The sequence below is a fragment of the Geotrypetes seraphini genome, chromosome 12 (genome assembly GCF_902459505.1).
Source record: "Geotrypetes seraphini chromosome 12, aGeoSer1.1, whole genome shotgun sequence".
NCBI classification, from domain to species: Eukaryota; Metazoa; Chordata; class Amphibia; order Gymnophiona; family Dermophiidae; genus Geotrypetes; species Geotrypetes seraphini.
Genome location: NC_047095.1, coordinates 114,602,626 through 114,616,889, shown reverse-complemented (window position 1 = coordinate 114,616,889; position 14,264 = coordinate 114,602,626). Strand labels below are relative to the sequence as shown.

Sequence of the window (14,264 nt, the reverse complement as noted above, 5' to 3'; positions counted from 1 at the left end):
CAATGAAATCAGAAACTGCAGCTGTCAAAAACTGAAGGTAGCAGATTTCTAAGGATGTGCAGTTAAGATCTGTGATGTCCACATTTTACCCCTTCCCAGTTGCCGGGTTTTTTTTTCCTCCCATTTCAAGCAGAAAATGATGTGAACTGACAGTTTTCATTTTATGTCAAATGAATGCACAGTCCTAATTTTTACATATTTTACCAATAATCTTACCTACAGAAATCCAGAACAGATACCAAGCCAGGACCTGCTGATGGGAGGAAATTTGCATTGGTGAGTGCTTATCTGCTCGGAAATGGTATTCAGAATTAGGAAAAGGCAGATATGGTAATTTCAGTGTTTTTTCTTTTTTTTTGTTACAAGGATAGTTTAGAGCAGTGGTCTTTGCTAATTTTTAAATGAGGGCCATTTTAGATCCATAAGGGCTGAAGGAGAGCTAACAAATATCTTCCTACTTGGGGCCATGATACCAATAATGCTTCTCAACATTCATTCCTACCAGAACACCTGGCTTCAGTCACACGTGCAGAACACAGATAAACCCTATGCAAATACAGAACCACAAACTAAAAATCCTAATATACACAAAGAAAACCCTAAGATGCCAGGGTCTGCATGCAGTATAATACTAGAGAACTAGAAAGAAATTAATTTCTTCCTGAACAATGCAAAATATAGACAACAGATGTAAATTCTCAAAACTGTCTGGTGATTTTATTTTTCTAATCATCTTTTCCCAGTCTCTGGCTGTTTCCAGGACCTTCTTATCCATTTTCTGTTTTCCTCTCCTTCACTTTCTGTCCTACATCCATCTTTGGTATTAACTTTTAACATTCAACTTTCTTCCATTTTTCTGCTTTCTTCTCAATCTGTCTATCATGTCTTCCTCTCTTTTCCATCCATGTGCACCATCTCCTCCCTCTTTCTGTCTTATTCCCATCAATCTATAAACAGCATTTTTTAATATCTATCTTCCTTTCCCCATTCCTCCCATCCCTGTAACTCATCTCTTCCCTCTCTTTCCCCCTCCATGTTCTGACATCTCTGTCTTCCCCCTTCATAAGGTCTAGTATCTTTCTTCTCTCCTTCCAACAGTCTGGCCTCTCCTCCTTTCCTTCTCTGGCATCTCTCTCTCCTTACTTTTGTCACCTCCCATTTCTCATGTCCAAATTGCTCTCCTTTTCTTCTCCCCTTCCCGTGATCTGGTATCACTCTCCTCTCCTTTCTGCAGTCTAGAATATCTCTCTATTCTTTCCTGTCATGGTCTTGCATCTCTTTCTCCTTCCTTTCCCTTCCTCCTTCTCTTTCCAGTGTTCTGATAAGTCTCTCCTTCCCTTTCCCTTTTGTGGTCTGGCATCTTTCTCTCTCTCCTTCCTTCCTTCCCCTACCCCTTCCCTCAGTCTCACATCCCCTTCCTTCCCTTACCCCCTTCCCAAGGTATGCTATCTCATAGTAACATAGTAACATAGTAGATGACGGCAGATAAAGACCCGAATGGTCCATCCAGTCTGCCCAACCTGATTCAATTTAAAAATTTTTTTTTTTTTTTTTTTTTTTTTTTTTTTTTCTTCTTAGCTATTTCTGGGCGAGAATCCAAAGCTTTACCCGGTACTGTGCTTGGGTTCCAACTGCCGAAATCTCTGTTAAGACTTACTCCAGCCCATCTACACCCTCCCAGCCATTGAAGCCCTCCCCTGCCCATCCTCCTCCAAACGGCCATACACAGACACAGACCGTACAAGTCTGCCCAGTAACTGGCCTAGTTCAATCTTTAATATTATTTTCTGATTCTAAATCTTCTGTGTTCATCCCACGCTTCTTTGAACTCAGTCACAGTTTTACTCTCCACCACCTCTCCCGGGAGCGCATTCCAGGCATCCACCACCCTCTCCGTAAAGTAGAATTTCCTAACATTGCCCCTGAATCTACCACCCCTCAACCTCAAATTATGTCCTCTGGTTTTACCATTTTCCTTTCTCTGGAAAAGATTTTGTTCTACGTTAATACCCTTTAAGTATTTGAACGTCTGAATCATATCTCCCCTGTCTCTCCTTTCCTCTAGGGTATACATATTCAGGGCTTCCAGTCTCTCCTCATATGTCTTCTGGTGCAAGCCTCCTATCATTTTCGTCGCCCTCCTCTGGACCGCCTCAAGTCTTCTTACGTCTTTCGCCAGATACGGTCTCCAAAACTGAACACAATACTCCAAGTGGGGCCTCACCAATGACCTGTACAGGGGCATCAACACCTTCTTTCTTCTACTGACTACGCCTCTCTTTATACAGCCCAGAATCCTTCTGGCAGCAGCCACTGCCTTGTCACACTGTTTTTTTCGCCTTTAGATCTTCGGACACTATCACCCCGAGGTCCCTCTCCCCGTCCGTGCATATCAGCTTCTCTCCTCCCAGCATATACGGTTCCTTCCTATTATTAATCCCCAAATGCATTACTCTGCATTTCTTTGCATTGAATTTTAGTTGCCAGGCATTAGACCATTCCTCTAACTTTTGCAGATCCTTTTTCATATTTTCCACTCCCTCTTCGGTGTCTACTCTGTTACAAATCTTGGTATCATCTGCAAAAAGGCACACTTTTCCTTCTAACCCTTCAGCAATGTCACTTACATACATATTGAACAGGATTGGCCCCAGCACCGAACCCTGAGGGACTCCACTAGTCACCTTTCCTTCCTTCGAGCGACTTCCATTAACCACCACCCTCTGGCGTCTGTCCGACAGCCAGTTTCTGACCCAGTTCACCACTTTGGGTCCTAACTTTAGCCCTTCAAGTTTGTTCAACAGCCTCCTATGAGGAACTGTATCAAAGGCTTTGCTGAAATCCAAATAAATTACATCTAGCATATGTCCTCGATCCAGCTCTCTGGTCACCCAATCAAAAAATTCAATCAGGTTCGTTTGGCACGATTTACCTTTTGTAAAGCCATGTTGCCTCGGATCCTGTAACCCATTAGATTCAAGGAAATACACTATCCTTTCTTTCAGCAACACTTCCATTATTTTTCCAACAACTGAAGTGAGGCTCACCAGCCTGTAGTTTCCTGCTTCATCCCTGTGACCACTTTTATGAATAGGGACCACATCCGCTCTCCTCCAATCCCCAGGAATCACTCCCGTCTCCAGAGATTTGTTGAACAAGTCTTTAATAGGACTCGCCAGAACCTCTCTGAGTTCCCTTAGTATCCTGGGATGGATCCCGTCTGGTCCCATCGCTTTGTCCACCTTCAGTTTTTCAAGTTGCTCATAAACACCCTCCTCCGTGAACGGCGCAGAATCTACTCCATTTTCTCGTGTAACTTTGCCGGACAATCTCGGTCCTTCTCCAGGATTTTCTTCTGTGAACACAGAACAGAAGTATTTGTTTAGCACATTTGCTTTCTCCTCATCACTCTCCACATATTTGTTCCCAGCATCTTTTAGCCTAGCAATTCCATTTTTTATCTTCCTCCTTTCACTAATATATCTGAAAAAATTTTTATCTCCCTTTTTTACATTTTTAGCCATTTGTTCTTCCGCCTGTGCCTTCGCCAAACGTATCTCTCTCTTGGCTTCTTTCAGTTTCACCCTGTAGTCCTTTCTGCTCTCCTCTTCTTGGGTTTTTTTATATTTCATGAACGCCAACTCTTTCGCCTTTATTTTCTCAGCCACTAGGTTGGAGAACCATATCGGCTTCCTTTTTCTTTTGTTTTTATTGATTTTCTTCACATAAAGGTCCGTAGCCATTTTTATCGCTCCTTTCAGCTTAGACCACTGTCTTTCCACTTCTCTTATGTCTTCCCATCCTAACAGCTCTTTCTTCAGGTACTTTCCCATTGCATTAAAGTCCGTACGTTTGAAATCTAGGACTTTAAGTATCGTGCGGCCGCTCTCCACTTTAGCCGTTATATCAAACCAAACCGTTTGATGATCGCTACTACCCAGGTGAGCACCCACTCGAACATTAGAGATACTCTCTCCATTTGTGAGGACCAGATCCAATATCGCTTTTTCCCTTGTGGGTTCCGTCACCATTTGTCTGAGCAGAGCCTCTTGAAAGGCATCCACAATCTCCCTACTTCTTTCCGATTCCGCAGACGGAACATTCCAGTCCGCATCCGGCAGGTTGAAATCTCCCAACAGCAGAACCTCCTCTTTCCTTCCAAACTTTTGGATATCCACAATCAGATCCTTATCAATTTGCTGCGATTGAGTCGGAGGTCTGTAGACTACACCCACGTAGATAGAAGTTCCATCTTCTCTTTTCAGAGCAATCCATATCGCTTCTTCCTCTCCCCAGGTCCCTTGCATTTCGGTCGCTTGGATATTGATCTTTACATAGAGAGCTACTCCTCCACCTTTATGACCATCTCTGTCCTTCCTAAAAAGATTATATCCCGGTATGTTTGCATCCCATCCATGTGATTCACTGAACCATGTCTCTGTGATAGCAACAATATCTAGATCTGCCTCTAATATCAGGGCTTGCAGATCATGAACTTTGTTGCTTAGACTGCGAGCATTTGTGGTCATCGCTTTCCAGCTATTTTTCAGCGATAATCTCCTTCTTCGTATGGATTTTTGTGTCGTTTCACTTTCCGTTGCAATACTAAGAAATGAGTTGCTGATATTGCTTATGTTGCAGCCTTTACTACTATCACATCTTTTCTTTTGCCGGGGGTGGTCTTTATAATTGTCCTTCGTACATACACCACCCCCACCTTCTAGTTTAAATGCCTGGAAAAATATTGTCTAAATTTCTCTGCAAGGTTTCTTTTTCCTGCTGTAGTAATATGTAGCCCATCAGTGCAATATAGCTTCTTGTCCTTCCATGTATTTCCCCATCCTCCTATGTACCTGAAGCCTTCTTGATGACACCAGGCTCTGAGCCATCTATTAAAGTCCTCTGTGTTTTTCATTCTTTGCTCTCCTTGCAGTCTGCCATATCTCTCTCCCCTCCTTCCCTTCTATCCCTGCACTCTATCTCTTTCCTTCCCTTTCCTTCCTGAGATCTGGCATAGCTGTCTTCCCCTTTCCCTTCTTTCTTCCCACAGAAGGCTGGCTTCTTCTTACCTTTTCTTCCCCATCTCCACAGTCCAGCATCTCTGTACTACCTCTCCCCAGCAGAATCCAGTGTGTTTATACCCTGTTTCCAGCGTGCACTCTTGTACTCTTTGGGCTATGGTCGCGGGCCTTGCATTGAAGACCACTGGTTTAGAGTATAGTTTAGCATCTTGGGGCGGTTTGGAGGCCTATTCCCCGATGGCAGCGGCAGTGGCTTGGGAGCAAGCAGGAAGACAGAAAGAAAGAAGAGAAAAAGAAATAAAGAGGAGGAGGGTAGGGAGACAGGAAGAAAAAGTTGGCGGAGGGAATGAGGTCTGGAAGCATACAGCAGGCTGAAAGAAGGGACGAAATATTGGATGCACAGTCAGAAGAATAAAGTGCAACCAGAGACTCATGAAATCACCAGACAACAAAGGTAGGAAAATGATTTTATTTTCAAATTAGTGATCAAAATGTGTCCGTTTTGAGAATTTATATCTGCTGTCTATATTTTGCACTATAGCCCCCTTTTATTAAACTGCAATAGAGGTTTTTAGCGCAGGGAACCTATGAGCATCGAGAGCAGCACAGGGCATTCAGTGCAGCTCCCTGCGCTAAAAACCGCTATCGCGGTTTAGTAAGAAGGCAGGGGGTATATTTGTCTATTTTTGTATAGTTGTTACTGAGGTGACATTGCATAAAGTCATCTGCCTTGACCTCTTTGAAAACCAACGGAATATAAAGTGTGCTTTGTGTTTTTTAAAATTTTATTGTTGGTAGATCATTTTGACTTGGTCGTTTTAAAAGTAGCTCGCAAGCCCAAAAAGTGTGGGCACCCCTGATCTAGTCATTGTTTTAAAGTTTAATATAACATCAGTTTAGAGCACAGCTAGCAGTTAATTCAAAATCATCAACAGTAGAAAACCAATCTACTATGAGAAAACTAAAATACAAACACCTATTATATACACATTTTCTGTACTTATCACTTTCTTAATTATTATTTCAAATATGAAAAAGTGGAAAATTGTCCTCAGCAAATGTCCATAAAACTCTACTAAAACAGTGCACTTTTAATGCATTTTTATACAAAACATTTTATACCATCCACACACTAAAAAATGGCCAATGGTGTGTGTCTGAAGGGTGGAGAGGGGGGCCACATTGCTGCATGCTAAGTGATTAGCAAATGATTGACGCACGAGTCCTTACTGCCTACAAATTGGGTAGTGCTGAGGGCCCACATGGTAGAGGCAACATTAGCACATGGCCATTAATGCTGAAAATAGAAAACTGGCCATTTTCTGATCATGGCAATAAGTGGCCTTAGCATGCAGGAAAGATCCATGTAAGGGTGCACTAAGACCACTCTATGTAAGGTAGACCTTGGGGAAATGCTTACTTATTGCTGGGGTTAAATAGTATTGAATCTTGCTACTTTTGGGGGATCTAAGAAGTACTTGTGACCTGGATTAGCTACTGATGCAAACTGAATATGAGGCTAGATCAGGGGTAGGGAACTCCGGTCCTCGAGAGCCGTATTCCAGTCGGGTTTTCATGATTTCCCCAATGAATATGCATGAGATCTATTTGCATGCATTGCTTTCAATGCATATTCATTGGGGTGATTCTGAAAACCCGACTGGAATACGGCTCTCAAGGACCGGAGTTCCCTCCCCCTGGGCTAGATGGACCTTTAGTCTGACCCAGGGGTTTGTATCGGAGAGGGTATCGTTTACCACTACCCTCTGAAGTCTACCTCTAAAGCCAGTCCCTAACCCATACGGTTAATGTTTCACCCAGTCCCATCGAACCCATCTTGCTCAATAACCTGCGGTGTGGGACGCTATCAAACGCTTTGCTGAAGTCCAAGTACACGACGTCCAGGGACTCCCCTATATCCAGCTTTCTTGTTACCCAGTCAAAGAAGCTGATCAGATTTGATTGGCAGGACCTTCCCTTCTTAAAACCATGTTGATGGGGATCTCGTTCAATATCGTATCCAATTGGCGTTTGATTAGTGTTTCCATAAGTTTACTTACTATTGATGTGAGACTCACCGGTCTATAATTCTCAGCCTCCGTCCTGCATCCCTTTTTGTGGAGTGGAATGACGTTAGCCATTTTCCAATCCAACGGGACTCTTCCTGTACTTAGGGAAAGATTGAAGAGCGTGGATAATGGTTCCGCCAGGACGTCACTCAACTCCCTGAGCACCCTGTGGTGTAATTTGTCCGGTCCCATAGCTTTGTTCACCTTGAGTCTTGATAGCTCCTCGTAGACACTGCTGGGCGTAAACTCGAAATTTCGAAACAGGTCTTCCGAGTTTTCCCTTGTCAACTGCTGGTTCAATCCCTGATCTTAAGTACCTTAGACTACTGCAATATTATATACTTGGGATCTCTCAAGAAAACCATCAAACGACTGAGAGTCATCAAAATGCTGCAGTCTGTCTCATTTATGGCCTCAATAAATCAGACCATGTAAACCCATATTACAAAAAACTACACTGGCTGCATGTGGAAGCAAGGGCCATTTTTAAGTTTGCTTGCCTTTGCTTCAAAACCATGACAGGTTCACCCCCATCCTATCTGTCTCACCAATTCGAATTCCCAGGCACAACTAATACACGCAGTACCTATTTGTTTGCTTTTCCATCCCTAAAAGGCTGCACCTACAAGAGATACCTCGATAGAACACTATCATTCCAAGCAGGCAAATGGAGCAAATGTTTAACCAACTTCATCTCAAATGCACTTTCATACCAAACGTTTAGAAAGCAATAAAAACTTATCTCTTTGACAAATTTCTCTGACCCCCACTTCAACCTGATGTACTTCCAAAACACTTCCAGATAAACCTGACTAACCTTAGCATGCCAATGTAATTTGGAAAGTTCTCTGTAAAGTCGCTGTCTGTATACAGTCTCTTCCCTTGTAAACCGCTTAGAACTGTTTGTGGTATGGCGGTATATAAAAATAAAGTATTATTATTATTAGGCAATTCCGGTCCTCAAGAGGCACAGGCAGGTCAGGTTTTCAGGATCTCCACAATAAATATGCATGAGATAGATTTGCATCTCAAGGAGGCAGTGCATGCAAATCTATCTCATACATATTCATTGTGGAGATCCTGAAAACCTAACCTGGCTCCGGCTCTCGAGAACTGGAATTGCCTACCCCTGGTCTGACCCAATAGGGCAGTGTCTCACAAACTTTTATAGCTCTGGCATACTAAACAGAGCCAATGTTTTTTGCAGCACATTATAACTGAAATGATAAAATTGCAAAACCAACAAAAATTTAAATTTGAAGAGTTATTTATTTAAAGTTCTTTAAGCTATGTATGGGTAATTGTAACAATGGTGAAACTAAAATAGAATAGAATTGCTAATCAATGCAATGGATTTGCTTGTTTTTAAGTTCACATTAACTCAAAACACGGCTCGATAGTTGCCAAGAAAACACGCATTTCATCATCCACCATCGGCAGTCGTTCTCATTTTTTGAATTTAATTTCTGTCAGAACTAAAAATCCAAGTTTGCAAAGATAAGAAGATCCAAACAGTAACAAAGCCTTGATTACTTTGATGCAAAAAAATAAAATTACTTGCCGTTAGTTTTCAAGGAACAATCACGTCAAAGAACGATACTTGTCTGGGTGGTTGTATCCTTACGCATAGAGATGCTCATAACATTGACAGACTCTTATATATGTGACTTGCATGTCATCTATTCTAGTGTATACGTAAGAAAGGAATTTTTATGTGCTTATGTTCGTAAAGCAGAGGAAAATGACTCACGGGTGTAAAGTCTGCTAGTAAAAAGTACATCAGTCTCTGTCTCGGTACACAGACAAATCGGCGCAGGACAATAGCGCCCCGACAAATGTACCCCAACAATTGCGCACATGGACAAGTGCGCGCATGACAACCATTGCGGCCTGTGACTGAATTTGTCATAAGTGGATATCTGGAAGGCCCTGATTTGCTCAGACTCCTTAGGCCCCGTCTCTTGGGAGGAGCTTGAGGCGCATCAAGCCCCTCCCAAGGGACAGGGCCTGAGGAGTATGAGCAAATCAGGACCTTCCAGATATCCAGTTATGTAAATGGTTCCCATAATCATATGTAAACCTTACCCTAACACTAGATAGGAAATGAATTTGTTAAGTGTAGTGGGGGGTTCCCTCCAACCTCCCTTCAAAAAAGAGGGTTACTTTGTATTACTCAAAAAGACAAAATAGTATCCACTGTTAGGGTGCATTTGACGGCTCACCTCCTATTCAGTGCATGCACTTGTCCGTGTACGCTATTGTCGTGCGCGGATTTGACGGGCCACCCTCTGTCTTTGTGCTAAAGTTTGAAATTTATCTCAAAGATTCATGAAAATAAAAAAAACATAGAACATTTGTCTAGAAGTAGTTAAATCTACAACATTATTTGAAATAAAATTAAATACATGGTTTGGACTAGAGGAAGAAGAGGGTAATCAGAAGGATTTGACTGTATGCTAGGGAAAACATTGATGTTTGCAAAGAAATTATGAAATGTCAGGCAATTTCCTTTTATATTGGATTACCTGTATAAAAAATCATAATGAACCTGAAATATGACATCAATGTTTTTCTTTCCTGACAGGGTGCCAGCGAATAGATCGTCACCTTTAAGGTGAATATGTGCTCTATAAATTTGCATTCAAGGTTGGGAGGAGATCTGTAGTCATTCCAATTCATTATCAAAAATGTCCCAAAGCCAAGAATTAAAAAATAACCACTTTAATCCCAAAAGATATGTACAAAATCACGTGGTCTTTAAACTGAGGGTATAGATAGATGGTTACTGCACAGGTCCTAGACCTGTTGGGCCACCGCGTGAGTGGACTGCTGGGCACAATGAACCTTAGGTCTGATCCAGTAGAGGCATTTCTTATGTTCTGAGCAAGAGCAATTCCCCTCCGTGATCAATCATAAGAAAAATTGATCAGATACCCATGAAGATAAGGCTTTATTACATGTGACTTGTGATTGTTAAGATCACCTATTTTCAACCGGCAACTCAAGCAACCTTCATAGAAACATGATGGCAGATAAAGGCCAAATGGCCCAACCAATCTGCCCATCCACGGTAACCATTATCTCTTTGTTTCTCCGAGAGATCCCACACATGCCTATTCCAGGCCCTCTTAAATTCAGACACAGCCTCTGTCTCCACCACCTCTACTGGGAGACTGTTCCACACATCTATCACCCTTTCTGTAAAAAAGTCTTTCCTTAGATTACTCCGGAGCCTATCACCTCTGAACTTCATCCTATGCCCTCTCATTCCAGAGCTTCCTTTCAAATGAAAAAGACCGAAATTTTACTCACCTTCTCCATATTACCTTGAGGTGCAGACACTGGGCTAAGCATGTTTCCTCTGACATAGCTAAGAGCTTTTCTTCTGAGGTCTTGGCCAGTTTTGGCTTCGGTGTCTTGAACAATAGTTCAGAAAACCTTTTTTCAGAACAGCCAAGAACAAGGACAGTACAGAAAAAGTGAGGATCCTCTGTAAAAGTAAGGATAATACCTCAGCGATGCGTACGTGTATGTTTATGGGACTTGGGTTATAAATTGCTGATTTCAAGGCCACTTACACAGACATGTTAGCTTGCAATACTCATTAGCCAGTTACGATCATTTCTATAACGCATCTGTGAAAGTCTAAGTCCCGGTGCTGGGATTTGAATTAACAATCCTGCACATTATGTCACCCAGTTGTTAATGCCTTACAAACCTGAGGGATTTTTTCTGATTTCCATCCACCCTTACCCATTTCCAACTTCTGCTCTCTCTTTCCAGAACACACTATAACAAACCTGATATAGCACAGGCTCCGTAAGTAACTACCTTTATATAATACATACTGTATATGTCAAATGCATTCTTACAGTTTTGATATTTTTTTCCCTGGGAAATGATGAATTAGATCACTCTTTAATAGGGATGTGCAGACAAAAATATTTTGATTTGTTTAATTTCCTGTGTTGTTTGTTTTTCTTTTTTTTAGGGCACTGGTTCTGGGTATGGTGCTCTTAATTGCACTTGGAAATCTGGGCACACACTCAATTACTGCTCGCAATTTAATTGGTTAATAATCCAATTAGCACTTCTATTCCATTTTAAGAAGTGTTAACAGGGCATCTCCAGTGCTATGCAGCCTTTGTTGACTTCCTACTGAGGCCTGTATTCACTAACCCTCCAAACCTTGTGCAATCCTTTTCCGTTTGCATGCAGGCCAATGAATTCACTAAAGGCCTGCATGCAAATGGGGACGATCGTTAACACGCCCCCTACCCACGGCCAGGATCACTAGAGAGTGATCCCCGCTCATGCGCACATCCTGACAGTATTGACAGGAGAAGCAGCCTCCTGTCACTGCTGTCAGGGCTCAGCCCCGATCGCTCCTGCTTCCCTGCTCTGCCCCGATCTCTCTTGCCTGGTTGCCGGACTCTTCTGCTCTCTGCCGCCGTTCCCTGCAGTGCAAGCCCATGGTTTTAAAGCAGGCCTGAACTGCGGGGAATGGCGGCAGAGAGCAGGAGAGTCCAGTGAGCAGGCAAGAGATTGGGGCAGAGCAGGGCAGGCAGGAGAGCCTACACTAGCCCCACCCACCGGCCCTGCCCAACACACCTCCCAGGCCCCAATCTCTCCTGCTTGCCCTGCTTTGCCTCGATCTCTACCCTCCCGGCACGGCCCTCCCGGCACGGCCCACTCACCCCTGGCACCAAAAAGTTGGGAGCAAGAGGGGTGTTCAGTCCCTCCTGCTCCTAGGCCTCTCACCCCTGGCCCACCCCTGGTTCTCCTAGAGTCTGTCCTCAATAGGCCTATAGAGTGGGACTATGACATCTTTCTGCTGGGCTTCTAGGGCTCTCTGCAGGAACAAGGTTTTTTACCTCCCCAATGTAGATTTCTGTACAATGCCCTTTTGTTGGGGAAAAAAAACTGATTCTGACCTACTGGATTTCCGAGGACTCCCCTCCCACCGATCGATGGCGGACCAAGCAGAGAGAGATGACCCAATTTGAGATTTGTTCCCATATGCGACATTAAGTGACATGGAGGGGGGGGGAGGCTTGCTGGATCTCCTTCCCACCTAATCGCTCTCTGTCCGGGGCACTACATTAGCTATCCTGGTTTGCCTACTTGTGGCACTAATGCTTCCTTACCTGTACTCCATAGGGGGGAGGGGGGAGGGAGGAACTTCTGGGGGAGGTGTGTCTGAGTAGGGTGCTTGCGTTGGATTTTATATGCCTGATGTCTATCTGTTGCATGGAGTGGGGTGTATGGGATGAAGCTGGTTTGTTTGGGTTTCTTCATGAAAACTACTATGGCTGTTGGTCTAGCCTGGACATGTACTAGTCTTGGATGGCGGGGCCCTGGACTGTTTCGCTGTTTCTGCTTCAATGGACCTGGTCTCTCCCTTGATGGACTTGCTATTTGGGGACGTTTGGCTCTCCTAGATTTTCCATTGTTAACTTGTTCTTCCTGTATTGTTCTTCTACTGCCTGTGATTCCATGTCTGAACCATTTGCCATTTTCAATAAAAATATATTTTAAAAAAAAAAAAAAAGAATAATTTATTATTATCAAACCTTCCATTTCTTTCAAAACTACCGTACTTGAGAGAGTGGTATTCAACCAACTTCAAACTCATGTTGAATCAGTTAATGATTTGCATCCCCGGCAATCTGGTTTTTAAGACATAGCACAGAGACAGTAGTTCCTGCCTTAGGGCTCCTTATACAAAGCTGCAATAGCAATTCTGCCACAGCAAGTGCACTGAAGCCCATAGGAATTGAATGGACTTTGCTATATTTGCCATGGGAGATCGCTACTGTGGCTTTGTAAAAGGGACCCTTACTGAGTGAACTCCATAGTCACCTAGACAAGTGTTCTTCAACCTTTTTACACCTATGGATCGGCGGACAAAAAAAAATTAGGACTACTACTAGGACAAACTACTAGGAATGAAATTTTAAAACCCCATTTCCGCCCCGTCTCCGCGAGCTCGTCCTCGCAAACCATCTGATCCCATTCGCACAAGCCTCACAAGCTCCGCCCTCTCTCCCCCCCCCCCCGCAGTCCGCTGGGGAGAATCAACTGCCTGCTTGCCTGCTTCTTTTAAATCTAAGCAGAGGGACCAGCCACTAACACCGGGAGCCCATCGACCCGATCCTGCGGGGTGTCTGAGCTCCGCCCCCCCCCCCCCGTAGTCCGCTGGGGTGAATCAACTGCCTGCTTGCCTGCTTCTTTTAAATCTAAGCAGAGGGACCAGTCACTAACACCGGGAGCCCATCGACCCGATCCTGCAGGGTGTCGGAGCTCCGCCCCCCCCCCCCCACAGTCCGCTGGGAAGAATCAATTACCTGCTTCTTTTAAATCTAAGCAGAGGGACCAGCCACTAACACCGGGAGCCCATAGACCCGATCCTGCGGGGTGTCTGAGCTCCGCCCCCCCCCCCCCCCCGCAGTCCGCTGGGGAGAATCAACTGCCTGCTTGCCTGCTTCTTTTAAATCTAAGCAGAGGGACCAGCCACTAACACCGGGAGCCCATCGACCCGATCCTGCCGGGTGTCTGAGCTACGCCCCCCCCCCCCCCCGCAGTCCGCTGGGGTGAATCAACTGCCTGCTTGCCTGCTTCTTTTAAATCTAAGCAGAGGGACCAGCCACTAACACCGGGAGCCCATCGACCCAATCCTGCAGGGTGTCTGAGCTCCCCCCCCCCCCACAGTCCGCTGGGAAGAATCAACTGCCTGCTTCTTTTAAATCAAAGAAGAGGGACCAGCCACTAACACCGGGAGCCCATTGACCCGTTCCTGCTGGGTGTCTGAGCTCCGCCACTCCCGCAGTCCGCAAGAAAAAAGAACTGCCTGCTTTTAAATCCAAGCAGCGGGATCAGCCATCGCCAATACTGGGAGCCCATCGACCTGATCCTGCGATTAAGAACTGCCTGTCTGCATATGTAACTGCTAGGCATATGTTACCATCAGAGACATACAATTGCTAGATGTAGGTTTAACCGCTAGATGCCTGGGTAATTGTTGGAGTCTTGAATTAGGACTGCTTAGAAACTATAGAGGCATGTGTTACCATCAGAGACACAAACAATTGTTAAATGCATGAGTAATTGGTAGAGGTATGTGTAATTACTAGAGACTTGCCGTAGATCTGCTTAGGATCTATATCCCCTTTGG

At 44.2% G+C, this 14,264-nt stretch overlaps 1 protein-coding gene across 12 annotated transcripts in view; it reads left to right on the top strand.

Annotated features, from left to right (window-relative positions):
• The window catches only part of LOC117346602 (histo-blood group ABO system transferase-like), a 187,888-nt gene that overhangs the window by 146,614 nt on the left and 27,010 nt on the right, over positions 1-14,264 (top strand). For all 12 annotated transcript variants that reach the window (XM_033916435.1, XM_033916449.1, XM_033916438.1 and 9 more), the window contains 3 exons: positions 223-276; positions 9,675-9,704; positions 10,874-10,909. In XM_033916435.1, coding sequence (XP_033772326.1) covers positions 223-276; positions 9,675-9,704; positions 10,874-10,909 — 120 coding nt within the window. The remainder of the gene's footprint in view (positions 1-222; positions 277-9,674; positions 9,705-10,873; positions 10,910-14,264) is intronic.